The 27,712-nt window shown below is 42.6% G+C and overlaps 1 protein-coding gene across 1 annotated transcript; it reads left to right on the forward strand.

The window, feature by feature from the left end:
• Positions 1 to 11,346: 11,346 nt before the first annotated feature.
• On the forward strand, positions 11,347 to 27,375 carry FANCE (FA complementation group E). Its single transcript, XM_044675284.1, has 11 exons — positions 11,347 to 11,417; positions 12,454 to 12,762; positions 18,939 to 19,551; positions 20,216 to 20,260; positions 22,280 to 22,339; positions 22,631 to 22,774; positions 23,106 to 23,229; positions 23,530 to 23,608; positions 25,372 to 25,438; positions 26,882 to 27,007; positions 27,274 to 27,375. Exons 1-11 carry the CDS (start codon positions 11,347 to 11,349, stop codon positions 27,373 to 27,375), a joined length of 1,740 nt encoding a protein of 579 aa, XP_044531219.1.
• The last annotated feature ends 337 nt before the right edge of the window (positions 27,376 to 27,712 follow it).

Raw genomic sequence — 27,712 nt, forward strand, 5'->3', positions numbered from 1 at the left:
AGGCCAGATTTGAACCCAGGAATCTCTCCTCTTTAGGATTCTTAATTTCTTAATTCTTTAATTCTAATAGGGACTGATAACTCATAGAAAATAATGGCATTTTGGTTTGGGAAGTTATGTAAGTGGAGAGAAAGGGATGACATGCTATAAAGATAAAATTGAGAGAACATTGAATGGGGTGAAAAATGTGGAAGAATGGAAGATTACTCTAAGTTTATAAATATGGGAGATAGGGTAGTAGATACAACAGGAATGTGATGGCAGGAAGAATTAGTTTAGCTGGGGAGATAAAGAGCTTGGTTTTTGGTAGAATAGGTTTGAGATTCTGGCAACAAGTGTCTAAAAACCATCTGGAGGTAGAAGGCTGGGGTCCAGAAGAGGTGTCAGGGTTACAGAGAAAGATTTTGGAGTCATCCAAATAGAGATGGTAGTTGAATCTGTGGTAATGAATGAGATTGTCAAGGGAGAGAATGTAGAGATAGGAGAAAGTCAGTAACAAACCCTTATGGAACAGACATTTTTTTTTATTAAAGATTTTAAGTTTAATTAATTTAAAGAATATTATTCCATGGTTACATAAATCATGTTCTTTCCTTCCCCTCCTTCCACCCCCCTCCCATAGCCAACGAGCATTTCCACTGGGTTATATATCATTGATCAAGACCTATTTCCATATTATTAGTATTTGCACTGGGGTGATCACTTAGAGTCTACATCCCCAATCATATCCCCATCAAACCATGTGATCAAGCAGTTGTTTTTCTTCTGCAGTTTGCTCCCACAGTTCTTTCTCTGGATGTGGATAGCATTCTTTCCCATAAGTCCCTCAGAATTGTCCTGGATCATTGCATTGCTGCTAGTAGAGAAGTCCATTACATTCAATTGTGCCACAGTGTATCCATCTCTGTGTATAAAGTTGTTCCAGTTCACATGGAATTCCTCCAGTTCATTATTCCTTTGAGCACAATAGTATTCCATCACCAGCAGATACTACAATTTGTCATTCCCCAGTCAAGGGACATCCCCTCATTTTCCAATTTTTTGCCACCACTAAGAGCATGGCTATTAATATTTTTGTACAAGTCTTTTTCCTTATTTCTTTGGGGTACAAACCCAGCAGTGGTATGGCTGGATCAAAGGGCAGGCAGTCTTTTAATGCTCTTTGGGAACAGTGGAACAGACATCTTAAGGGGCCAAGAAGAGCCAACAAGTGAGAGGGATAATTCGGTAGAAAAACTAGAACTTGGCAATAGATTTGGATATGGGAGGATGGTGCTGCTGAGAGAGTAGAAGACCTCTAGTTTTTGAGTCTGAGTGACTGGGAGAATGGTAATGCCTTTGACAACATTAGAGAAGTTAGGAAGAGGGAAGAGTTTGGGGAGAAAGATAATGGGTAGTTTGGGACATGTTAAGTTGTATTTTTATGGGATACCTAGTAAGTGTGAGCTGGACGAAGGTCTAGCCAATGACACTGAGAAGAAGTTGGTCAGAGAGGAGAACTGGGAGGGAGTAGTATCACAAAAACAAAGTGTATATCAAGAAGCCACAACAATATCATTAAATTTGTCACCAGTATCTAGAGAGAGCAATTTCATTGATAAGGTTAGATGTCCAATTGCAGGAGTTGAGATTGAGAGTAAAGGAAGTAGAAGCTGTCTATCACCTGTAGACAACCTTCTCAAGGACATTAGCAGGAGGCAGCTGGGTGGCTCAATGGATTGAGAGCCAGACTTAGAAGTAGGAGGTCCTAGGTTCAAATCTAACCTCAGACACTTCCTAGCTGTGTTGCCCTAGGCAAGTCACTTAACCTCCATTGCCTGGCCCTTACCACTCTTCTGCCTGGGAACCAATACACAGTATTGATTTTTAGAAAAAAGGTAAGGAAAAAAAAAAACCAAACAACTCAAGGACATTAGCAGCAAAATGGAGAGGATAACAACTAGCAGAGATAGACATTAAGTGAGTTTTTTGAGGATGCAGGAGCTGGGGCATTTTTGTAGGCAGTAGGGAATTACCAGTAGATAGAAATTAAAGATTGAGTGGGTGTGATAGAATGGCAATCTTCTGGAGAAGATGGGATGAAATGGGATCACTTGTACATGTAGATGGGTTTACTTTGGCAAGAAAAAGGGTCACCTCTTTATGTGAGAGAGCATGAAGGCAGAGATAATGGAGAAAGGCATCTGAGTGATGTGAGATGAGGAGAAAAGAGGGAAATCTTACAGCATGGTCTCTGTTTTTTTCAGTGAAAGATGAGAAGCAAGGCAAGGGTGGAGGGGGAAGGCATTACAAGAGTTTTGAGGAGGGATGAAAAGATTTGGAATAGACAATTTGCTGAGTGGGATAGTGAATTGATTAGAACATGTAAAAAGATTGCCTTGCTGCAGTGAGGGCCCATTTGAGATTATAGAACATCAATTTCTAGAGAACCAAGTCAACATGGTTTCATAACTACTTGTTGGATATGCTAGAGAAGACTGTTCAGACAGATCATAATTTTTAAAATTATCTTATTTATGTCTTTTTAATTATGTGTCTTAGAATCAATATTAAGTATTGATTCTATCAGGCTTGGAGAATTTAGAGTTAAAAGTGTTGTGAGGGAACTTGGGGACCTCTTGAGTTTTTAAGATGGCCTCTGATATCCAGACCCTTCCCTATGGTCCTATGAGGAACTTGAGGTTATTTATACATCGTCATCCAAGTAATCCAGATAACGAGTCAAAGGGCCCGAGTTCAAACATCATTCCTCCTTATAACTCATTAAGTATTTACTTAATTGAATTAACATTCCATGACTTTTTGCATCCATATCTATTATAATAATCTCATGGGAAAGAATTATGATTACAATGGAGAGGCCAGAGACAGGGCTCTGTCTTGATGCCTGGCCTGGCACCATGGGCCTAGATGCTGAGTCTCCTATATATATCCCAGGTATTTTGCCCAGGGGTTCTGTTACCGAGGACGGGACTGCTCCTTTACTCATGATAGACGCTCACTGCCAGTCTGCAAGTACTTCCAGCAGGGATTCTGTTTTCGTGGAAATAAGTGCAGGTAAGAACTGCCTCATATGTTTGGTCTGCCTACTGTCCAGCCTGACCCTATAAAAGGTAGGGTGGGTTGGGATGAGGAAGCTAGATACCCAGCTTTCCCCAGAATTCAGAAGCCTCTCAAACATTCAGAAGAGCTACCCCTCACCTTTCCCCAGTGGGCATCACCTCAAGCCCACCATATCTACCTTTTTTCCTCCCCTAGGTACCAGCACCCCCAGGCTTCTGACTCTTTGGAAAGCACTATAGAGTCTCTCCCATCTTTGCCAGAGCCTAGGCTAGAGTGTAGGCATGTAACCTCTGAGCTAGCCACTCTGCATTCAGTGCCTGAAGAGTTTGGTCAAAGTACCCAGCATGGTAGAAGGATAAAAGATCTGGACACAAAGGAGGTGGTTGACAGCTCTTTCTCTAACCCTCTGGACATTCTATGTGAGTAGCAAGAGCATCAAGGTGGTTGGAAAGGGAAAGTGGGACCTCGGTTAATCAGGGTGATGCTTCTTCAGTCTAAAAAATGAGGGCTTGCCTGACTTTTACCAACTGAAGACAGTCTCTTTTTGTAGTAGGTAATCTCAATCTTAATTCCACCCTGGAGCCTGCTCCCCATCCCGATTCTGAGCCAGCACTATTCCCTGACTCCTTCCCAGATCAGAATGTCTTTGGACTCCCAAGTACTCCTCAGCCTCCAAACCCAATGGTAGGATAAAAGGGAAGATGGGGAAGGGGGAGAAGAGTACAGGAGTTAATACTAGTAGGAGCCTGTATATTTGGAATTGGGAAGATGCCATTTAAAAGTATGTTATATATTTCCTATGGACACGTGGGAACTTTGAAACTACATTTCCCATGATTCCTCATGGCAAACAGGAAGTATGATGATGTAAGAGAGGGAATAAGTCTCCTGGGTGAGGAGGAAGTGGCTTCTTAGCTACCTGAGCGCGCTATAGGAAAGGTAAAAAGGGCTGAGAATTCTTACAGGAGCGTGGTCTAATGATTTTATTCCTATCAGCATGGCTTTAATTAAACTACTAATTTATATTATTATATCAGTTTTTATCATTTTTAATCATAACAAGCCTCAGTGGATCCTAATTGTCATGAGCTCGGGGAAAGAGAGGGAAAGGAACTCTACAAATCAGTTCCTAGAAGGGTCAGTGAGAGGGTGACTAGAGGCAGGTAAGAATGTGGGTAGGCTGAGCACGGGTTGTGATGTTTGCAGAACGAGGAGAGTCAGAATGTGGTATGTGGCATCTGTATGGAGAAGGTTTGGGACAAACCCAAAGAAGACCGCCTCTTTGCCATTCTGCCCAACTGTTCCCATTCCTACTGTGTGAGCTGCCTCAGTACCTGGCGCCAGAGCCATGGAGAAAGCTTTCAAAATGTCATGAAGTAAGTGCCATGGCAGTGTGTGTGGATGGGGGTGAGGGGAGGAATATCAGATGGGGGGGGGGACGAGTGGAGGAGGGCACAGTCAGAGAAGAACATGGGGAGCTAGAGAAAGAATATGGGAAATAGGATGCTGTGTACCCCAAGACAATCTCCCCATCTTAGCAGGGCTTGTCCAGAATGTCGAGTCCATTCCAACTACTTTATCCCCCATAAGTTCTGGGTCAGCAAGGGACCTGAGAAGGAACAACTCATCCAGAATTTCAAGGAACAAACAAGGTGAAATATTGATACTGTTTTTAATATCAAAAACAATACTACTGGCATTTATGTTTTTGCTTTAAGATTTGCAAAACACTTTACATATATTTACTTTTACACATATTTACTTAACATATTTTTTTTTCAGCCCTCACAGTAGCCCTGGGGGCACAGGGTGGGGGGCAGGTGTTATTATCCCCATTTTTTCAGATGAGGCACAGACAAGTTAAATAACTTGTTTAGGAAGTACACAAACTAAGTCTTCTGACTTGCTCTCATTTCAGGTTTATACTATATCCATTGTACCACCTAGCTGCCTTGTTTTATTTTATTATTTTTTAAACCCTTATCTTCCATCTTAGAATCTATATGGAGTATCTGTTCTAAAGCAAAAGAACTGTAAGGGCTAGACAAGTGGAATTAAGCGACCTACCCACAGTCTCACATCTACGAAGTATCCAAGGTCACATTTAAACTCGGGACATCCCATCTCCAAGCCTGGCTCTCTCAATCCATTGAGCCATCTAGCTGTCCCACTGAGTTTTCCTAGTTGTCCTTGTTTTTTATCCATGCGTGATCTTATTTTGACTTAGCTTTCCTTAGATTAGTAGAATAAATTTTAAGAATCCAAAGACCTGGGTTCTAGTCCTGTCTCTGTCTCTAATTGTCTAAGTGTTCCTTACCTCTCTAAACTCCAATTTATTTCTCTTTAAAACAAAGAAGATGGGCTCTCTTCAATGTTTTCTTAAGGTCTCTTCTAGCTCTGGTGGTATAAAAACTCTGGTTTGCTGTCTTTATCCCTGCGGTCTTCTTGTTGCCACCAGATGGCACATTTTCCCTACCCTAGAAACCTTTACATCCCATCTAACCAGTTGAATCCTAGCATTTCCCATCTCAGGGGCACCTTCCATTTCCCCTTCTCCTGTCGCTCTAACCCTCATTCCAGTTTCATTACCTGGGCTGTTGTAACAACCTTTTTACTGGTATGACTACCTCTGAATCTCCCCTATACTCTCCTGCTGAGTTAATCTTCCTTAAGAAAGGAAATTCTAACATCCTCCCTCTGGTCAGAAACTCCCACTGGTGCCATGGTATCTACCAGCTCAGGTCCCAGAGGGAGACACCATAGGCTCAGGTGCTAGTGATGCAATGATGGGAAAGTAGCCTTTACTGAGCTTCTGCCCTCAGGGAGCTAACAAGCTCCTAGTGACTCTTAACCCTATTTTTTTTTAAACCTTCTGTATCTTCTGTCTTAGAATTATTATTGTTTCAAGTATTGGTTCCAAGGCAGAAGAGTGGTAAGGGCTAGGCAGTGGGGGTTAAGTGACTTACCCAGGGTCACCCAGCTAGGAAGTATCTGAGGCCAGATTTAAGAACTCCTTGTCTCTGGGCCTGGCTCTCAATCCACTGAGCTACCTAGCTGCCCCCTTAACCTTCTCATCTTGCCTTATCTGCTATTGCTCTCTACACCCAGCACCCTAGAGATCAGGTCTGCTTGGTGTACTCCAAGAATGCTATATTTTGTTTTGCCTTGGAACTTTTGTTCAACCTGTTTACTAACTGATGACTTTTGCCTCCCACCTTTTCAACTCTCCTTCAGGGTTCAGCACAAATGCCATCTTTTCATCGTCTCCTCCTGGGGTCTCATCCCTTTCCCAACCTCAGCTCACCTGTGCTGACCTGAGCTCCCCATGTACTCTGGAGTTAGGGGGAGAATTCCCTCTCCCTCCCCTACATATTCACTCACACATATATACTCACATGCTGAAACATTCTCTTAAGCATGCATGTACATATGAGTGTGTATATATATATATGTATGTATATAGACACACACAGAGTCTATCTTCTAGTTAGAGCTGAGAGATTTTCATTTTAAACCTTTTATTTTGTCAATGACTCAATAGCACTGGAACTTCAGAGTTCCAAGCTTTGGGGTGCTATAGTTTAGGGGAAAGAATGCAGAATCAGAAATTTGGAGTCCTGAATTTGAATCTTAACTCTGCCAAAGCAAATTTGGGAAAGTAAATCACTTAGCCCCACTGAACTTTAATTTCCTCCTCTATAAAATAGTCTTGAATAGGTCTTTAAAATCTTTTCTGGTTCTATATCCTATGATCCCAAATTTTAAACTACAGAACCAAGTTTAGCCCAGGAAACATAGAACCGATTTTTAAAAACTTGTTTTCGTAGGGGCAGCTAGGTGGCTCAGGGATAGAGAGAGCCAGGCCTAGAGATGAGGGCCTGAGTTCCAATCTACCCTCAGATATTTCCTAGCTAGGAGACTCTGGGCAGGGTACAACCCTAATGGCCTAGCTCTTAGAGCTCTTTTGCCTTGAAACTGATACTTAGCATTGATTCTAAGACAAAAGGTAAGGGTTTATAAATAAATAAAATTTTAATTTAAAAAAAGTCTTGTTTTCCCAGTAGTTATTGGAGTTGACAGTGCTCCTTTCCTTTGTACCCCTTCTCTGTCCTCTTCTCCAACCCATGCCCTCCCTCAGCCAAATCCACTGCAAGTTCTTCAAACAAGGAAAAGGCCGATGTCCTTTCAGATCTGACTGCATCTACCTGCACCAATTCCCTGAGTTCTGGCAAAAGAACTGGGGTTCCGTGAGTAGGCTGGGTCAGGGAAAAGGGATTTGTAGGGTGGAGATTGGCTGGTGAAAATGGGAAGCCTGGGTCAACTCTTTTGTCTTTTCTCCCAGATTTTATGTTCCAGTGACAGTTCAGATGATGGAAACAAAGAAGGAATCTATTTCTTTGACTATACCATCAACATGTCTATAACAATGAAGAAAACCTTTTCCAAATCCAGAGATTCTGATGGCTGATATGTGGGGGTGGGAAAGCAGGGGCAGTTGTGTTCTTCAGACACTGAAGAGGAAGGTAACTATAAGCAATAGTTCACATGGAAAGGAGCCATATCTACTCCATGGTCTGCATCAATGGCACATTGGAGACAGGGGACAGTGCAGGAGAAATGAATGATCAGACCTTGCACCATGAAGAAAGTCCCCATCCCTTTCTGTTCTCCTTGGGCCTTCGTTTTTAACTTTTTATATAATGATTCTGAAACAAATTAAACTAGTTTAAATCACTACAGCTGGTGTCTGTCATCTGTTTAGCTTAGCGGACTCATGGACCTTCTCTGGGAAAGAAGTTTTATGATTCAATTCCTAGAAGGGTTGGGGAGAAGGTGACTAGGCAGGTAAGAATGTAGGTGGGTTGAGCCTCAATGAACCCCTAGTATGTAAAGTATTATGTATTTGTGGGTCCTTAGCTACCTTTCCATTAGGTGGCATCTTGTCTCTGTTTTTCTCAGACTCCTCTTTACTCTCTCTTCTATCAAAAGTGTCTTTAATCAAATCTGACCTCAGATATTTTTCAGCTATGTGACCCTGAGCAAATCCCTTAACCCCCATTGCCTAGCCCTTACTGCTCTTCTGCCTTACAACCAATACACAATGTGGATTCAAGGAAAGAAAGTATGGGTTTAAAAAAAAGTGTCCTCAGGAAAGGTACTATGTGGAGCCTGATGATGTGAACAAAGAACTAGGGGAGTCAAGAAGACCCTTAGATCTATATTCTGGTTCTGCCACTCACTGTATGACCTTGGGCAAATCTCTTGATTTCAGAGACTCTTTGCCCCACCTGAGAAATGGGAATATTATCTGAACTGCCATTCCCTATCCATCTTTGGGGCTTGTTGTGACTTGACAATGAGCCTTTCTACCTGCATAATCTTTCATTAAATGATTCTCTAATAGCAGAAGCTAATTCACATGAAAAGAGAGGATATCCAACCCTAACCTTTCAGTGGTGTCGACTAAGCTTGAACATCATGCATTAGCCAGGAACATGTCAGTCTTTTTGGGTTTCTGCTATGTGTACCAAGTATATTCAGACATGAAGGACAGGGAGAGTCTCAGACCAGCCACCATCAGGTACAAAGCCCCCTGCTAAGTACTAAATAGCTTGGTGTTCATTAGATGTTCTTCTTACCACTAACCAAGGAGGCAGTTGTAGTAAATGGTAAAAGTCTTATCCTCATTTTACATATACATTTCAAGTTCAGAGAAATTATAAGTGGTTTGCTCACAGTCTGCTTGCTAGTGAGCAGCAGAACTCAGGTCTAAATCCCAAATCCAGTCTTTTTTTTTTTTTTTTTAAACCCTTAACTTCTGTTTTAGAATCAATAACTAAGGGAGCAGCTAGGTAGGTGAATAGAGTGCTAGGTCTAGAGCCAGGAGGATCTGGATTCAATTTTAGCCTCAGATACTTCCTAGTAACTGAGCAAATCTCCTAACCCCTCTTGCTAGTTCTTGCTACTATTCATCTTAAAATTGATACTAAGACAGAAGGTAAAGGGTTATGTTTGTTTTTTTTAATTGATGCTAAGTTTCAGTTCCAAAGCAGGAGAGTAGTGAAGACTAGGCAATTGGTGTTAAGTGACTTGCCCAGAGTTACATAGCCAAGAAGTGTCTGAGATCACATTTGAACCCAGAGACTTCCTCTCTGTAGGCCGGGCTCTCTATTGTTATCAAGAAGTGAGTAATTTTGGTTATAGGAGGGATAAAGGTGATGAGGTAATAGGAGGGGGGAATGAAGGGGATAGCTGAGTGTAGGGAAGGGATGAATGAGGTGGTATATTGGATGGTAAAGGAGTAGATGGGAAGTATTCAGGAGGGGCTGCCCAAACAGGCTAGTCACAGGAGGCTAGAGACAGAGGGCACTAGGGGAGATTAGGCTAAACCTTTCAAGACAGAAAAGGTATCTCTATAGACACAAAGGAGTTGGGCCAGTCAGAAATGTTTTAAATCTGGCTAGAGGGCTTCTCTTGTTAGTTTCTAAAGTCCCTTGAGGGAGGAGTTGAGAGGGCTCCTTCCTGCAGGTCAAACTGATAGGTGCAGGAAGTCTCGGGTAAGGACTTCCTGCCAAGATGGATGCCCAAAGTTCCCTCAGGAAATAAAAAGAAAATAATTCCTTCCTTCTTTAGCCCTTGCCTTAATTTTTGATACAATGCTTCATCAGAGGCTTTGAATAGGTAACAAAGGGGATTTATTAATATCAGGGTTAATCAGAAAGAGAGAGGGGTTTAGGGTTTTGTAACAGCAGCTAGGGAGAAAGCTGAAGGTGGGGGGAGGGTCACAGGAGAGGGTTAGACTGAGAGAGCCTGCTCTCCCAGTCAGGAAGATTTGACTGCCTTAAAGTAAAGTAATTACTAGATCAATAAAATAAGGGATAGCTTGATTTAAAGATGTCCTACTTGCCTACAGAAAACTAAACCCACAATGTCTAATCACCAAACCACCCTTCCTCCCAGAGCCCAAAGGGAAATTCAGGGAAAATAACCAGGGATATGATATGGAGAGGTCAGGAAGAGGTCCAGAGAAACCAGCTAGGTTCAAATTGCCCAGAGACAAAGGCACAGGCCAAGACCAAGCCAAAAGCCAAAAGCCGAGCCTCAGTTGGAACATCAGCTCTCTTCAAACCTCAGACTCCAACTCACTTTTAGTGAACATTCTAAGACAACTGCCAGGGCTGTTTACAGTTGACTTTTGCAAGAGCAAAAGCTTCTGTTGCATCCTTGCATTACACTATCCACTGAGCCACCTAGTTAAGTTATTCTTAACTCTTACCTCTGGGGCTCCAGCCTAATAATAAATATCTTCTGAATTTGTTGAATGATTAGATTACCTTTCCCTTTAAGCAAAAGTGATTATGGCCACTTGTGACAATCCTCATTCATTGAAATGACTCAATTGGGGGATGATTCCAAAAGTCTTCATGGAATTCCTTTCTTGAAAACTCTCCTAGCCTTAAAAAGTTGTAACTTCCACAAAACTCTTCAAGAACAAGTCTATATCCAGTGAGGAGTGACTATAGTGATGACTATAGATGTTGCTATGGGTGTTTGGGAAGCTGGAAACCTGACCAAACACCAATCCAAGTCTGGATCTGTAATGTGGATCTGGTTTAGGGCAGTCTCCTTTTTTTGTGGGATATCAGGAAGGCATCGATGTACCAGTTGACTACCTTTGTGCCTAGGAAACACTTGTATATGTCTATCCTTACCCAATCTCATTGCAATGGCCACTCCTTCCAGGATAGATCTTAATCTATTCATACTTCCCATCCTCTTAAATTCTTTTCTGTGTCCTTCTAATAAAGGATCTAATGCACAGGAGGCCTTTTTCTGGATTAAAAAATATATATTTCTTGGTCCTTGGCTTCAGAAAGTGAGAGAGTAGGGGCAGCTAGATAGCTCATAAAGTGAGGGGGTGGTCCTGGGTCCAAATCTGGCCTCATACTTCCTAGCTGTGTGAGCCTGGGCAAGTCACAACCCCTATCCCTTAATGATCTTCTGTTCTGGAACCAATACACAGTATGCTTGAAGGAGTTAGCAGATGTAGAAGCACATTAAAAACTTTAAATTCCTGGGGCCTATACACACAAAAACATGTGACTATTAAATATCTACTATGAAGAAATCCATATTAGAGGTACTGGTATAAAGATAAAAGACACAAACTTACCCCTTGTGGAACTTAACTTTTTCTAAAGTGATTTTCCTAAAGTTTCAGATAGAAGTTTTGGATGGGCCCTCAAAGGTCTAGTGTTCATCCTACTTGGAACCTCTCATACCATGCCTGGTTATCAAAAAGACAAAGCTTCAGGCATTAAGCCCTATATGCACTACATGGATACTGACTTCCGGTGTGTCACCCCACTCTCCTGGGATGTAGTTACAAAGTTGACTCTTGAGGACACTAGACCCCAAGTTGCTAGTTATTCTTCAACAGATAGAAAGAGGAACTGGCAGATTCTTTGCTAGCAGATCTAACCAAACAGCTTGGCCACAGCTACCCAGGAGCCTTTCTAGGAATTGCTCAGCAGAGCAGCATGTTGCTGTGATCTACCAGTTACTAGGTTACTACTTCATCCAGAACCAATGAGTTGAGTTCCATCTCAACGTTGTGGTGAGAAGAGAGGATAACTAGACTCGGGAAGCCCCAGGAACATTTAGGAGCTTAAACCACTCTGTGCCTCAGTCTCCTCATCTGTTTCTCATCAGCTCTCTGAAATTTCCTTCTCTGATCACCTTCTGGTGGCCTCACTCTAAACTGAGCCTTGCTCCTCATTATGGCTTCTCTCACGTGGAGTAGCAGGGAGTAGGGGAAGTCCCGCCTCCACCTAGGCTCCGCCTAAAGGCGGATTGAGCGCGCGGGAGCCAGGGAACCCCGCCCCCAACTTACTCCCGCCTCGCGCTGCCTCCGCCTCCTGGCCTCCTAGCTCGGGCTTGACCTCTGGGTTCCCCGCCCGGGACCACTGATCTACAATAGTGGACTCCGCCCCTAATACTTGTGGCTCCGCCCCTTCCCCCGAACTTCGCCTATTGGGCACGAGTTTCACCTTACCTGTAGGTCCCGCCCCCTTACCCCTATATCGGCTCACTGCCCCACACGCCTGCGAGCTGCATATGAGTAATAGTTCTTCGCTGCTGGCTTCGAACCCCGCCCCTTCCTCCTTCACCCGGAGTTTGGGGCGGGTCGAGGAGGCCGGAAATGATTTAAAATCAGTCTGGGTAGCTGTAGAGGCCAGCTTCCCGCCCTTTCCCTACTCCAGCTTCTCCCTCCCCGCCCTGAGGGCTGTAGTGCCGGCTTCCCGCCAGAGCAGCTTCAGAGCCTCGTGACCCAAGAAGGGGGATGGCCCTGACCCTTGGCCTTTGACCTCATGGTCGTGCTTCTCTTAGGGAACGGGACTTTTTCTTGTGCAAGATGCCCTCTCGGACCCCTAAGCAGCCATCCTGGCCCGGTGCCGAGTTCGACCCCGGTCCGCTGGCAGAGGGATGGGTGGCGCGATTTAGGGCTCAGTTAGAGCCCTCTGCTCTTCTCCTGCTGCAACTGCTGCAGTCTGGGCCCGGCGGAGTCTTGGGGGCGCTTAGGGCCCTGCAGAGGCTCCGGGCTGGAAGCTCCGAGCGGCCCTTCTGCTGGGGCCCCTTCCTGGAGGCACTCAGCCGAGAGGAGCCTGTGCTCGAGGGGCTCGACCGCCGCCTGGAGCTGTAAGTAGGGTGGCCCTTCCAACCTGCTCCGACAAACGGAGTGCCCCCGGAGAAGGACCAGGCCCCCAATTTGGCATCGTCTTTATCTGTAAAATGGGGTAGGGGGTTGATAGTTGTACCTCCCTCCCTCACAGAGTGGTTGTGCATAAAGTTCTTTGCAAACCATAAAAGCCTTTAGAAATGAAATTTGCAATCATCCTACCCAGATCGCTCACGGCCCCTTCTTAGGATACCTTTCCCAGTTTGACAACTAACATTTATTAAGAGCTCTTTGTGTGCAAGGCACTGTGCTAAAACCTGGAGCTTTGTACCAAAGAAAGGGAAAAAGAGCCCCTTGCCCCCAACAGAAAGTAATCTCCAAAGGATTTATCTCTACGTTTTATCTGTATGTTTTCAACAAATTCAGTTAAGTTTAACAAGCATTTTTAAATTTTGAGGTACAATGTTAGGAGGTTGCTCAGGTTGCAAAGATGAAGTAACCTCTACCCCCAAAAAGCATGCATCTCACTATATGGTAACAAAATTTTCCAATAAGTCAATACTAAATGCATACAAAGTAATTTTTGGGTGGAGAGATGAAGAAAGCCTTCCACTTCAGCTGACCCTCATAGGGAGCCAGGGATTCTAAGAGTTAGAGATAAATAGGAAAAGCATTCCAGGGATGGGGAAAACCTGTCCAGAAGCATAGAGACCAGAAATCCTGTAGGGGAAATGAGAAGCACAACAGTTTGTCTGGAAGATGGAGTGATGGAGAATAATGTGAAATCAGTCTGTAAAGATAGATTGGAACCAGATTGTGAAAGGTTTTCAATAACTAACAGAAAAGTTTGCATTTTATTCTAGAGTTACTGAAGCTTCTTAGAGCAAGGGTGTGTGCACCTGTGCTTTAGGAATGTCTTTAAGCAGCTGGGTAGAAGATGGATTGGAGCTGGGGAGAAACCAGTTAGGAGGCTGTTAACTAACAATAGTCCAGGCAAAAGGTTGAAGAGGGCTTTTGAACTAGGGTGAGGGCAGTGTAAGGGGAAAGAAGAGTTTGGATGTAAGAGATATAGAATGAACAGTACCTGGCAACTGATTGAATATAGAGAGTGAGAGATGACTCCCAGATTTAGAGACTGCAAATCTCAATAATGTTATCTTTCACAGAAATAGGGAAATATTGGATTCTTAGTGATGTTTTATTTATGCAGTATGATGGAAAGAGATCTAGATTTGGACTGAGGACATCAGATCAAATTCTGGCTTAGCCACCACTTCCTCTCTGTGTGATCTTAGGCAACTTATTAAAACTCTTTGGGCCTCAATTTCCTCATCTGTAAAAAAGGGGGGGAGGGTGGACTAAATTATGTCAGAGCTCTCTTCTAGTTCCAAATCTATTTTCTTGTAACCCAATTAAGGCGGGTTGGGGAGGGAGAAGATAATGCTTATTGAGTTTGAGATGCCTGGGGGGATAGTCAGGTGGAGAAGCCTAGCAGTCTGTAACATGGGAACTAGAGTACATAAAAGATATATCATTCCTGGATTCAACTTCATAGAGATGATCATTGAAATGCATCAGAGAGACTGAGTGCAAAGTTGGAAAAGGAAAGGGCCTGGAAAAACACCCCAAGGATAGGCCTGCTTATTTTTTAGGCACCCCTGGTATACAAATCTATATGTTAGAAGTTTGGGATAGACTAGAACTATCTCTGCCCTTAAGGAGTTTGTTATATAATAGGGTAGATAACAATATGTATATAGATAAGCCTGGTACACAGCCTGTCAGAGGAAGAGGAGTATAAAGCAATCTTTAAACCAGGAGTTTTTAAACTGGGGTACATAAGTCTATGAATGGACTTAAGGGGCTCTGTGAACTTGGATAAGAAAAGAAAATTGCATCTTTATTTTAACTAATCTCTAAACAGAGCAGCTAAGCTAGTTGTGCAGTAGATAGAGGACTGAATCTCAAATGAAGAAGATCTGAGTTTAAATCTGGCCTCAGACACTAGTTGTCTGACCTTGGAAAAGTCATTTGACTCTGTTTCCTCATCTATAAAATGAGCTGGAGAAGGAAATGGCAAACCACCACAGTATATTTGCCGAGAAAACTCCAAAAGGGGTCACAAAGAATTGGACATAATTGAAAAATAACCAAACAACTAAAATTTATATTTGTACATAATTGTTTGAATGTTATCTCTCCCATTAGACTATAAGCTCTTTGAGAGCAGGGACTGTCTTTTACCTTTTTTTTTTGTATCTGCAGCATTTAGCATGGTGCCCAGCACATAGTAATGTAAGGTTAAGATTAATATTCAATAACTCAAAGTATTATATTTTGTAAGATTTATTAATAATCACTTGAAGTAGAGGAAATAGAAAGACCAGAGTAAAGGCAGCTTTCTCAGCCACGTGTGCAGGAAAAGAGAACGGGGCAGAGCTATATCAAAATGTATCCTCCCCACATTAGCATGGAACATGAGAAGGAACGTGGAAAGCTGGGAAAGAGTTCTGGGGTTCAAAATTCTAATTACACAGTAGGAACTTAATAACAAATGCTAGTTGGCTAATTGACTCACTGAACAAATATATAGGCAGTTCCTAATGTAACCTTTTCTTTCTTATACTCAGTGAAAAAAAAATTGCAACTTTTGGGAAATCCATAGGTCCAGGATTGGTGGAAGGGAATATAATATAATACACATTTATTAATTACCTACAATATGCTGGGCACTAGTCAGGCACTCCAGGAGCTTAAAAGTAAATGGGAAAAGACACAAAAAGGAGAAGCAAAGAAAGGAGTGGTTTGGAAAGGAAGGACAGTCCAAATGTGTAAAAAATCTCTTCCAGTATACTACCTGAATTTTTCATTTCATTCTATTATGGCTAAGAGAAATTCTTTTATTTAGAGCTAAATGTTTGAAAAATGCAAACTTTACTTCAGGGTTATGTGAGCAACAAGATGATGACTAGACATTTTCTCTGATCTCCACCAAGTCTTAGACCACTCCAAAACAGAAATTACTGTGCTAGAAGTAAAGCAATTTCAGTTGTTTCCATAGTGTAGGACACCCAGAAACTGAAAGAAAGTTTAAAAATTCCTTAACCCAAGAACTAATGCTTAACTGACTCTGAGCTCACTCAGCACCCCTCCCTCACCTCCGAAGCTCCTGGCATTGCAGCTGCACTAGCAGACCCAAAGACAGAGCATAGATTTATATAAAAACCACTCCTACTCCTTGACTTCCCATCCTCCTTTTGAATGCCATGAAGACCTCAGCTCCAGGCTCCAGAAGTTTGCTCTGGTCTTACCACCTAGTTTGGCCACAACACCAGGAACAAAAACTTGCTAGAGGCTACACCCAGCAGCACAAGCACTGCAAAGGAAAACAGACTCTGAATTGCCAGTACTGAGCCAGAGAAGTAAAGAACAGAGGGAATGAGACATGGCTAGGACAAGACACTGTAAGTGGGGGAAAGGAGGTGGGGGGTGGGGAGACTACAACATTTCACCAAGCCTGAAGGAAAGAGCACATTACCCAGTAGTGACCACTTCTGACCACTTAAAAGTCTGTTGGGGCATAGACCTAGGCTGGTGAATTGTAAATTGCCCAGTGTGGGAGAAGGCTGAGATACTTTGATTCCAGCCCCAAAGGAAACAACGGTCAGAGAGGAAGGAGTCAGGAAGTGAATGATAAGGAAAATAAAGGGGAGAAAAAGAAGTGCCAAAGATTTCAGAAAAAAGAAATCTCAAAGACCCTGAACATAAAGAGAAATAAACAGGATAAATAGTAACAACAGAAGGAAATATGGATTCTAGGTGTAGTAAATGAATTCAGACATCTGTGAATAAATACTGCAAAATAAAGGAAAATGATCCAACACATGTGGAGACAGAAGACTCTGTGGAATTTGAGGAGAACATGAAACTACAACATACTGTACCTGGTTTAAAAGAGAAACAAGAATTAGGAGAGCAGAATTTATGTCCTTAATGACAAAAATAATGAAAATAGAAAAACTTGAATCTTGTAATGGCAAGCCTCACCAAAGAAACAAAAGAGAGAAGGACACATAGATTGAAAATGCACTTACGAAGAAATAAAGGACAACATAAGAAGAGAAGCTAAAAACAACATTAAAAGAAAATATGCAGGCTACTGTGTAAGCAAGTCATATTGATCTTGAAGGAATGTATAGAGACACCTAAGGATCCTAGGTCTCCTGGAAGAACACAACAAGACAAAAAATATTTAACATCACAATGAAGAAAATATTAGAACAGAACTGCCCAGAATTTCTGAACATAGAAAAATGAAAGTCCAAAAGATTTCACAGATCACCATCGGGATAAAAACTTCATGCAAACTCAAGACACATAGTGGTTAAATTTGGCAATTTAGAAGCATGTTCTAAAAGCCATCAGAAGAAATACCTTTTAATAAAAAGGAAAGGACATTCAATGCCAGACTATTCTGTACCCACTAAAAAAAGGAGGAGGGAAAGGAATAATGAAGATCAGTGGAGCTCAGGATGCAGCCCAGGTGACCTATCTTGAAAATGTCAACCTAACCATAAAGGACAAAAGATGGAATTCAATAATAAAAAGAGTGTGAAATATTTTTAGAAAGAAAACCAGAACTGAAGGGATTATTTGCTTCTCAAACACCCCAAACAACAGAAATTCGGGAGGAATGAATACAGTAAATACAACAGTAACCACAGAGTGACAACAGAGACCAGTAAGAGACTTCTTTCTAAATATACAGGAGACAGGAGTGAAAGTGGAAAAAAAGCCAACTTTTTAAGATAACTAGGGGGCTCTGAGTCATCACATATTAATGTTAAGTTTTAAACAGATTGCTTTTCTTCTCATATCAGCAGAACTGGGGTGAGATTGGTATAAGCATAGCCTCTTCAATATACTAGACCCTGTGCTAAGCACTTTACAACCTTTGATCCTCACAACCACCCTTCTATGTAGATGCTATTATTATTCCTGTTTTGTAATTGAGGACACTAAAACAGACAAGTTAAATGACCCACCCAGAATCTCACACTATTTTTTGAGTATATTTAGATTCCTCGAGAAGGGAAATAGAATATTTATGCTATCCAGTGCTTGGGGGGCGGCGGGGGGAGTGGTAGGCCTAAATTAGATAAAAAGTAGAAGGGTGAGCCTTAGAGCTAGGAAGAAGACGTGGCATTAGAATAGGGATGGAGTGCAGAAGGAGATGGAATGGCCAAGAACTTGGATTTATTCATTTAATATTTATACTGTAAATATATGTGGACTTCTCTCCCTCATTAGAGAATGTAAGAACCTTCCCAGAATGAATCATTTCATTCTTTGTACACGTGCCTCTAGCACCTATGGTAGTATCTGGCACTTAGTGCTGAATAAATGTGTTCTTTGCATGGCTAACCCAACTAATGCTGAAAGGGGGCAGGAAAGTCTTTTGCTCTTAGTTCCTCTTGCCTAACTTGGCCCCCTGCTCCTAGGTCCCAAAGCCCAGGCTTATATGTAGTTTTACTCCCCTGTGGTACTTTTTTGTGGGTTAACCAAGGAATCCACCATTCATAATGCTGCTGGTTCATTAGGAATATGTGTTCTGGGTTCCAGATAAACCAACATTCATACAGACTTTTAGAACACAACCTGTTTGTGAGGGGGGGAAGCTGTGGTAACTTGGAACTCCTTAAGGGGGAAAGGGCAGAAACTCTGACACTTAGAATTCTTTCTATCAACACAGAAGGAAAACATGATTAATCACGTGGTTTCAATGGGTATATGATTGGAGATTTTGATTTTAAATGATCACTCTATTGCAAATATTAATACTTTGGAAATAGGTTTTGAACAATGACATACATATATAACCCACTGGAATTGCTCATCAGTTCCAAAAGAGGGGAGGGAAAGAACATGAATCATGTAACCATGGGAAAATATTCTAAATTAATTAATTTTAAGAAATTCTTCCTATCCCTCTTGGTAACTTGAACACAATAAATAAATCTTTATTGAATGAGCCATATTCCTTCCCCCTTTCTGTTTATAGTAATTTCTATAGGTTCTGCCCTCCAGTTACCTCAGCCCAATGATTACCTTGTACCCCCTATTGTCATCTTTCCCCTTTTGTGGTCTCTTGTTCAGTATGATGCCCTTACGGCTTCCTCTTTCCTCTGCTGTTTAGGAAGCCGCTGTTACTGCAGTTACCCCAGTTGTGCCAAAGGAACCTCTTGTCCTTGCTGTTAGCTGTACATACTGAGCTACCTAAGAGTGGACTCCTTCTTGTACTTCAGGCAGCCAAGTGTGACCCAATCCTGGACACCTGGCTTCAGGCCTTGAGAGGATTGCTGCAGAGGGAAATAACTACAGATGAGGTTATCAAGGAGGCCTCTCCACTGACTCAAGGGTGCCAGGAACGACTCCGAAGTCTGTGCAGACACATCCGAAGAGAACATAGGCCAGGCCATCCTCTGGACTTTAGGGGAACTGAGGACATGGGTACTCAGCGCCCTGGCAAACGAAGAAAGGATCCTGAAATGGAGTCTGAAGACTCTGAGAGAGAGTTCCCTAAGAGACTTCGATCCCTGGAAGGAAAAGGAGAGAAAGAAGAGGAAGAGCAGCAGCTCCAAGAGAGGACCACAAATGAACAGGAATCATCTGTCAGTGGAGACCCAGCATCATCCCAAAGAACTGAAGGCAACAGTGACCAGCCCATTCTGGAAGCAGTGACCAGCAGTGCTACTGACAGTCAGCAGGAAAAGCTGCTTGAGATTCAGGAGCTACCCAAAGCCATCAAGGTGCTGGGTTTGGGGCTTCAGGTGTTGGATGAAGGAGTTAGGGATGGCTAAGAACAAATTGGTTAGAGGAGGTCAGGAGAAATGAGAGAATCCAGAGCTCCCTAGACCTAGAAAGGTTGTCAGAGGTCATCTAGTTCAACCCTCTCACTTTTACCCATGAAGAGATTATGAGATTAATTAAGTCCTTGAGAGATTAAGTAACTTGCATCAAGTCATAAATAGTAATAGAGCTGGGACTTGATCCTAATTCATCTGACTCAAAAATGAGTTCTATCTCCACCATCTCTCCCTCTATATGTTTATACCTGCCCAGGGTATCATCCAGTTGTACTCTCCATTATAAAAGCCTGGGGTTCAGGGGTTTCCACAAAATATATGCCTGGTACTATGTTCAGGTACATGAAATAGGGGAAGCGTGGGCCCATTTGCTCATCCTTTATTTCATAGATTGTAAGGTGTTTTTTCACAGTTTTCAAGTTAAAATGTCATGACCTCTCTTAAAGTGATTGTTTCTTGATTCATTCTTCATCCCTCTATTCCAACCGATCCAGTAATTGATGAAATAAGACAGTCTCTGGGGGACTTAGAGCTTGATCTAAGGGTTGTCCAAGAAAAGGAGGAAGGAACAGATGAGGATGAATAGTGACTGTCCTCTTTTCCTCAGGACCAAGTGCCACGAATCCTAGAGCTGCTGGAAACTGAATGGGAGGTGAGTGTTTGACAACTTCTCCATCCTTTTGCTTTCGTGGCATTTGTACTCGTAAAACTAAAGATCAGATTAAGCAAGGACATGAAGTTCTAGGAGAGCTGGGACATTATAGGAAGTATAAAATTCTGAAGAAAGCCACTGGAAACTGAACCAAAAAAGCAAGGAGAGTTGGGCTTTCCTCACTAACTTTGTGACCTTGGGTGAGGTACTTCTCCTCTATGAATATCTCTTCTTCCTTGGTCAAATGAGGGATTAGAAGAAATTTTTTTTAAATTTATTTAGGCTATTTTTCCATGGTTACATGATTGATTTTTTTCCACCCCTCTTTCCTACCCCCTCCTGGAGCTGACAAGCAATTCCACTGGGTTTTACCTGTATCGTTGTTCAAAACCTATTTCCATATTATTCATATTTGCAGTAGAGTGATCTTTTAAATCCAAAACCCCAATCATATCCTCATCAAACCACGTGATTGATCATAAGTTTTTCTTCTGCATTTCTACTCCCACAGTTCTTTCCCTGGATGTGGATAGTGTTCTTTCTCATAAGTCCCTTAGGATTGTCCTGTATCATTGCATTGCTGCTAGTAGAAAAGTCTATTACGTTTGATCGTTCCATAATGTTTCACTTTCTGTATATGATGTTCTCCTGGTTCTGCTCATTACACTCTGCATCAATTCCTGGAGGTCATTCCAGTTCATATAGAAATCCTCTAGTTCATCATTCCTTACTGCACAGTAGTATTCCATCACCATTGGATACCACAATTTGTTCAGCTGTTCCCCAATCGAGAGACATCCCCTCATTTTCCAATTATTTGCTACTATAAAAAGCGGGGCTATAAATATTTTTGAACAAACATTTTTATCTCTTTGGGGTACAAATACAGTAGTGGTATAGCTGGATCAAAGGGCATGCAGTCTTTTAAAACCCTTTGGGCATAGTTCCAAATTGCCTTTGAGAATGGTTGGATCAATTCACAACTCCACCAACAATGCATTAGCATCCAAATTTTGCCACATCCCTTCCAACATTTATTATTTTCCTTTGCTGTCCTGTTGGCCAATCTGTTAGATATGAGGTGGCACCTCAGAGTTGTTTTTATTTGCATTTCTTTAATGAAGAGGGATTTAGAACACTTTTTCATGTGATTATCGATAGTTTTGATTTCTTCATCTGAAAACTGCCTATTCATATCTCTTGACCATTTGTCAATTGAGGAATGGCTTGTTTTTTTTGTAAATTTGATTAGTTCCTTATATATTTAGGAAATTAAACCTTTGTCGGAGAGTTTTGTTATAAAAAATTTTCCCCAGTTTGTTGCTTTCTTTCTAATTTTGGTTACATTGGTTTTATTCATGCAAAAACTTTAATATAATGAAGTCATTCATTTTACATTTTATAATGTTCTCTGTCTCTTGCTTGGTGTTAAATTCCTTCCTTTCCCATAGATCTGACAGGTATACTATTCTATGTTCTCTTTATTTATGATTTCACTCTATGTTTAAATCATTTACCCATTTTGAATTTATCTTGGTATAGGGTATGAGATGTTGATCTAAACCTAGTTTTTTCCCCTACTGTTTTCCAATTTTCCTAGCAGTTTTTGTCAAATAGTGAGTTATTGTCCCAAAAGCTGGGATCTTTGGGTTTATCGAACACTAGCTTGCTGAGGTCATTTACCCCTAGTCTCTTAGCCAGTACCATATTGTTTTGATGACCATTGCTTTATAGTACAGTTTAAAGTCTGGTACTACAATAAGTTATTTTTTAAGATCCCCTCTGCACTAACATTCCACAATTCTTTTTTTTTCTTTAAACTCTTAGTATCAGTTCAAAAGACAGAAAAACAAGGGCTAGGCAATTGGAGTAAAATGATTTGCCCAAGGTCATATACAGTTAGGAAGTGTCTGAGGTTAGATTTGAACCTAGGTCTTCCTGACTCCAGACTTGGTACTCTACCCACTGTGCTACCTGGTAGTCCCAACATTCTTTAATTCTGATATTCTTTTTCCCCAGGGACTAGAGGGAACACTACCCCTGGAACTGCAGTTTCTCCATGAGTGTAGCCCCAGCCAGGTGAGGAAGGAAAGAGAGTCTTAGGTTTCAAGTCTTGTCTGTTTCCTTTTCTCTAGTGATTATGCCCCATTTCAGACCTCAGTTTCTTCATCTGTTGCAGGAGGACCAAATAAATGCCTTCCCTCTCCAATAGGAAATGGAAGGCCCTCAGAGTTACTCATTGGCCCTTTGCTTCTCATTCACTAAATGAGAGGGGTGGTTCTTTCAGCCCTGCCTTGTGGGATGCTCAGCTGAACCTTGTGCTATCTCCTACCTAATCTGTCTCTACCATCTACCTGTCCACTGCACCAGCTGGAGAATCTTTGCTCACAGTTGAGGCTCTCTCGGCTCTCAGATACCACCCTCCTGCAGTTCTGCAACAGACTCCTGGCACTCTCACCGGACCTCAGCTGTAGCAGTGCCACCATTCTTTCGAGGATCCTTTTTCTTGAACAGGTTGGCAACTGAGGGTATTTAGAGAAATTTGGGGCTTTGCAGAGAGAGATTTGGCATGTAGTGGGAGGTGTGTTATTGCTTCTCTCTTACTTATTTGAGAATTGATGTCATTGCTTTTCTCTTACTTAATTGAGAATGGTGATTTTGTTTCCCTTGCTTTTTGAGCAGTAACCCCTGGCTTCCTGCCTCTACTGCCCTGTGCTCTAGCTCGGGTACCTCAACAACCATCCCCTCATCAAAGGAATTTAAAGATAAGTTTCATGTACAACCATACATGGAATTTCTCCATATTCACCCTGTCTTATTTCTTCCCATATCTACTTTCTCCCAGGTTCTTTCTCTGACAGCTTCAGCCTCTCGTCTGTTTAGAGCTGCCTTAACTGCATTCTGTGGCAGGTATCCTCATCCTGTCTGCACAGGTCTCCTCATTCCAGCATTACAGGCCACAGGCACAGGTTGGTCAACCCTCTTCTTGACACAAATAGAACCCTATGCCCAGGAGAGCTGACCTGTCTTCTGTCTCCTGGCTCCTTTCACTCCAGTTCTGGTCCACCACCTCTGACTCCAAAAGAGGAGTAGTAGGGGTAAAGGATTGGGGAGGGGGGTCAGAAAGCCTCATTTTCTTCACTCCAAGATTCATGTCTCCTGCCTTTCTCCCACTCCCCTGCTTTCTATCATAGCCCTCCCAGGGATCCTGTGATCAGTTCCTTCATTGTCAGCAAGGTCCCAATCCCCTGTTTTTTCCTTTGTCCCAGGCCCCACACAAACAGAAATTCTTTGTTGCCTGCTGGAGGGGGACACTCTGGAGTCAGACATGCTGGTGCTGGTGTTAAAGTAAGCATGCTTTTTCTTTCCTGTCTCTTCTCACTTGGGACCCTGGAACACTGTAGTATATCAAGGACTAGAATAGACCATAAGAGATATTCTGTTCCAAACCTCTAATTGTAATGTAAGGAAACTGAAGCCCAGAGATATTCTCCACATGCATTGGGTAGTGATTGAGTCAAGATTCAAACAGGAACTTTAACCTCAGATCCCATGTTCTTGCTACTCATTGTAGACCAAGAAATCCTATTTCTTGTTTCCTGATGTGATTGTCACTGACTCTGGGTTTCTGTTATGTAACCAGCACAAGTCATTAGTTTTGCCTTCAAAACCTGCCTCAGTCAGGCTTATATGTATCAAGCACTTTTTCCCTGCACATAGTCCTAAGCTAGGTCCTACTGGAAGTGGATGAGAAGGGGGAATAAAAGACATTACCTCTGTCTTCAAAAGGGTTTACAATATTATATTATTATTTATGATATTATAAAGTGCTAAATTGTATAGAATGGGCATTTAGAGTATAGGCATAAGATACGATGCATATTGCTGAATATTGATAGCAAGTGCAGGAGGAATTGGATTTTTTTTTTGCTTCCTACTTTACAAACTTTATTATAATATATGTTGCTGGTTTTTTATTTATCTTACATTGTATTTTTTAATTCTTTTTACTAAATGCAATTTCTCATAGATAGCACATCCATCAATGAACACTGAACATATAATGTCAGCCTCCAATTAGAGGAGTCTAATAATATGCAAAATATATTTCTTTTTTTTTTTTTAAAGCCCTTACCTTCTGTCTTAGAATTAGTAAGAGAATTGGTTCTAAAACACAGGAGTGGTAAGGGCTAAACACTGGTCCAAGGTCACACAGGTAGGCAGTGTCTGAAGCCAGATTTGAACTCAGGACTTCCCATCTCTAGACCTGGCTTTCTGTCCACTAGCCACCTAGCTGCCCTCCCTACAAATATATTTCTAAGTGCAAATCCGTATTGGTTTTCTTAGAGTACATATAGTGTCCTGCTATACACCCTTTTACAAATACATTTTTAGAAGGTCTAGAATTCTTGCTTTTCAGCAGACAGTGTAATGGTAGATAGTCAGCCCTCAAAATCTGTACCCTAGCAAATAGAATGTGCTTGTTGAAGATGAGGATCCATCAGCATCATCAGGGTGGGTTCATCTTCAGCAGGAAATCTTTTATAATTAATTTTGCCCCCTCTGCTTCTGCTCTAGACTCTTTAGCCCACATTCCATCTTCTTGGCATTTTTATCGTTCACTTTCTCTATTTTCAATAGAGAACCATCTGTAGATTTTTGTCAGTGTTCTTGTATCACTTAGGAGACTCTCACATTGATGTGGGCACTTCTGGGGACCCAGGTGAGGCACACAGCAATATGTTAGCCCCAAGCTCATAGAACATAGAGCCTCATAATCCAGGGTCAGTGTGAGAAGCCAGGTGTCCTGTTGCCAGATCCTGTGGTCCTTCTCCTCCATTGGGTGTTCTGTGTAGTCTTCTAGAGGGCAATTTCCTAAGGGAACCTGAGCTGTGCCTGAGTCCAGAAGTCCAAAAGAGGTGACACAAGCTCTTGACCTGCTGTCTGACAGTGTAAGGGCTTTTCTTGCCACTTCCCCTTCATTTCTGTCTTCCTCCTGCCCTGAGATCCTGCTCTTGGTGGGTAGGAAGAATATGGTGGGCTAGAAGATGGGGGAAAAGTTGTTCCCCCCTCTCTTGCCCTCCCCCTTACCTATGACGTCTCCTTTGCAGACAGATCTTAGAGTTGCCCTGGAGAGAGGAGACCTTCACCGTGATGCAGTCCCTTCTAGGGCGGCAGGTAAAAGTCCCAGATCATCAATGACTTGGAATCATAGATTTGGAGCTAGAAGAGACCTTAGAAATCATTTAGTCCAACCCCCTTATTTTATAGAGGACTAAATTTGGAAACAAAGAGATTAGGTGATTGACATAGGTAGTGAGTAACCAACTTGGGATTTGGTCCCAGGTCCTGTACTCAAGTCCAGAAGTCTTTTTTTTTTCTCCTCATGGTTACGTGATTCATGTCTCCCTCCCCTCTTCCCTCCCAGAGTTGACAAACCAGCAGTCTTTCTAATATACCACACTGCCTGGCTGAGGAATTAGGAATAGTCAGTTGACTATAAAGAGTTTATCGGGGGAGGAGGGGGAAAACAGCAGCTAGATAGCTCAGTGGATAGAATGAAGAGCCTGGATTTGGGAGGACCTGGGTACAAATCTGGCCTCAGATCCGTCCTAGCTGTGTGACCCTGGGCAAGTCACTTAATCCCAGTCGCTTAGCCCTTGCCACTATTCTACTTTGGAATTGATACTTAGTATTGATTCTTCTAAGACAAGAAGGTAAGGGTTAAAAAAAAAAAAGAAGAATTTATGGGGCATCTAGGTGACCCTGGGCAAGTCACTTAACCCTGTTTGCCTAGCCACTGCCCTTCTGTCTTAAAGGTCAGAAGTTAAGGATTTTTTTTAAAAAAGAGTTTACTATGTGGTAGGCATTATGTTAAGTGCTAGGCATACAGAGGGGAAGAGAACAAGCATTTCTAGGATACCTACCAACGTACTAAGCACTTTACAATTATTTTCCCATTTGATCCTCAGAACAACCCTAGGAGGTATGTGCCGTTATTCCCCCCATTTTACAGTTTCATAGAAAAACAAAAATATGTCCTTACCTTCAGGGAGCTTTTGTTCTAATGAGGGAGGCAACTGTAAGTAACTAGATACATAGAAGATATACATAGAGTAAATGCAGAGAAATTTGAGGGGAGCAGCCAGGGAGCAAGGGGAAAGGCCTCCTGTCTGAACTGTCCCAGGACAAGGACCCCAGGCTTCCAGACTGTCTTTTTGGCCCTTACCAGGCTCTGAGGCAGCTCTTGCTTTGAGCTTCTGCTTTTCTTGTGATGGTGGTTGCCTTTTCCCCACTAAGCCAGGTCTGATGGAGGGTCATAATAATAGTTGGTGTTTATATGGTGCTCTTCAGTTAAAAAGTGCTTCCCATCCACTGGTTCATCTCTCTTGGTCTTCACAACAAGATGGTGCCAGGATGGTCACTCTCATTTAACTGATGAGGAAACAAGAGACCCTGAGGTGAAATCATCCAGTTAGTACATGGAAGAATCAGGATTTGGACTTGGGTCACTAGACTCCAGATCTGCTCTTTTCACGGCCCCTACGGGAAGAGGGTGGGGATGTGTCATCAGAAAGTGCCTCCCCCATGGCCTCCTTCCTCTCCCTCCTCCAAACGCAGATGGACCTGTCAGCAGAGAGCTTCAGTGTCTTGGTGCAGAAGCTGGCTCACGAGGGCCTGGCTGCCCCCCATTCTGTAGGCTGTGCCAAGCTGGTGCTGACGGTTGTGACCAAGTACCAGGATCAGGTAAGGTTCCGGTTGGGTTGGGAACCAGAACTTGGAACTCCTTTTGTTTTGGCCGACCTGCTTTGGGTAAACCTGGCCATGCCTCACTTCCCCACTTTGGGTGAGAGTGAAGTTGGATTGGGCAGGGACAGCTCCTCAGCCTTCCTTCCCCCTGACCCAAGCCTGGCTTCCTCCTGTCCTTTCAGATCTAGAATCCCCAGTATGGGAGGTAGGGAGAAGGATGGATTTAAGCAGAGCCCTGAGCTGCCTCTCTTCCTGCCCCCCAGGTCACAGAGGCCCACAGGGTCTGCCTCGCCTCTGCAATGGAGTTCAACACCACTTTCCTGAAGAAGCCTCTGCAGGTGGCCCTGAGACGTTTGACCTCATGAGGAGTCCCCTCCACCATTTTCCTGAAGAACTTCTGTCTTGGCCTTCACCTGCCTTATCTGCCAACCCCCCAGCAGAGGGGGCTGGGGCTGGGGGATGGAGAAGGAAGAAATGGCAGCTAGCTGGAGACTGATGTGTGTTTGGGGGCAGGGGCTGCTTTTACTAGCTTAGGGGAGTGAGACTTGCTTCAGCTCAATCTGAACTAAGCATGTGTCTGTCTGGAGATGTCGGCCTCCATAAAGCTCCCCAGTTGTCATTTGTGCCTTGGCCTTGGGATAGGACTTCCATACCAACATAATTCAAGGCAGTTGTTTTCTTGACTTTGCTTTTAAGCTTTAT

The sequence above is a fragment of the Gracilinanus agilis genome, chromosome 4, assembly GCF_016433145.1.
Source record: "Gracilinanus agilis isolate LMUSP501 chromosome 4, AgileGrace, whole genome shotgun sequence".
Classification (NCBI taxonomy): domain Eukaryota; kingdom Metazoa; phylum Chordata; class Mammalia; order Didelphimorphia; family Didelphidae; genus Gracilinanus; species Gracilinanus agilis.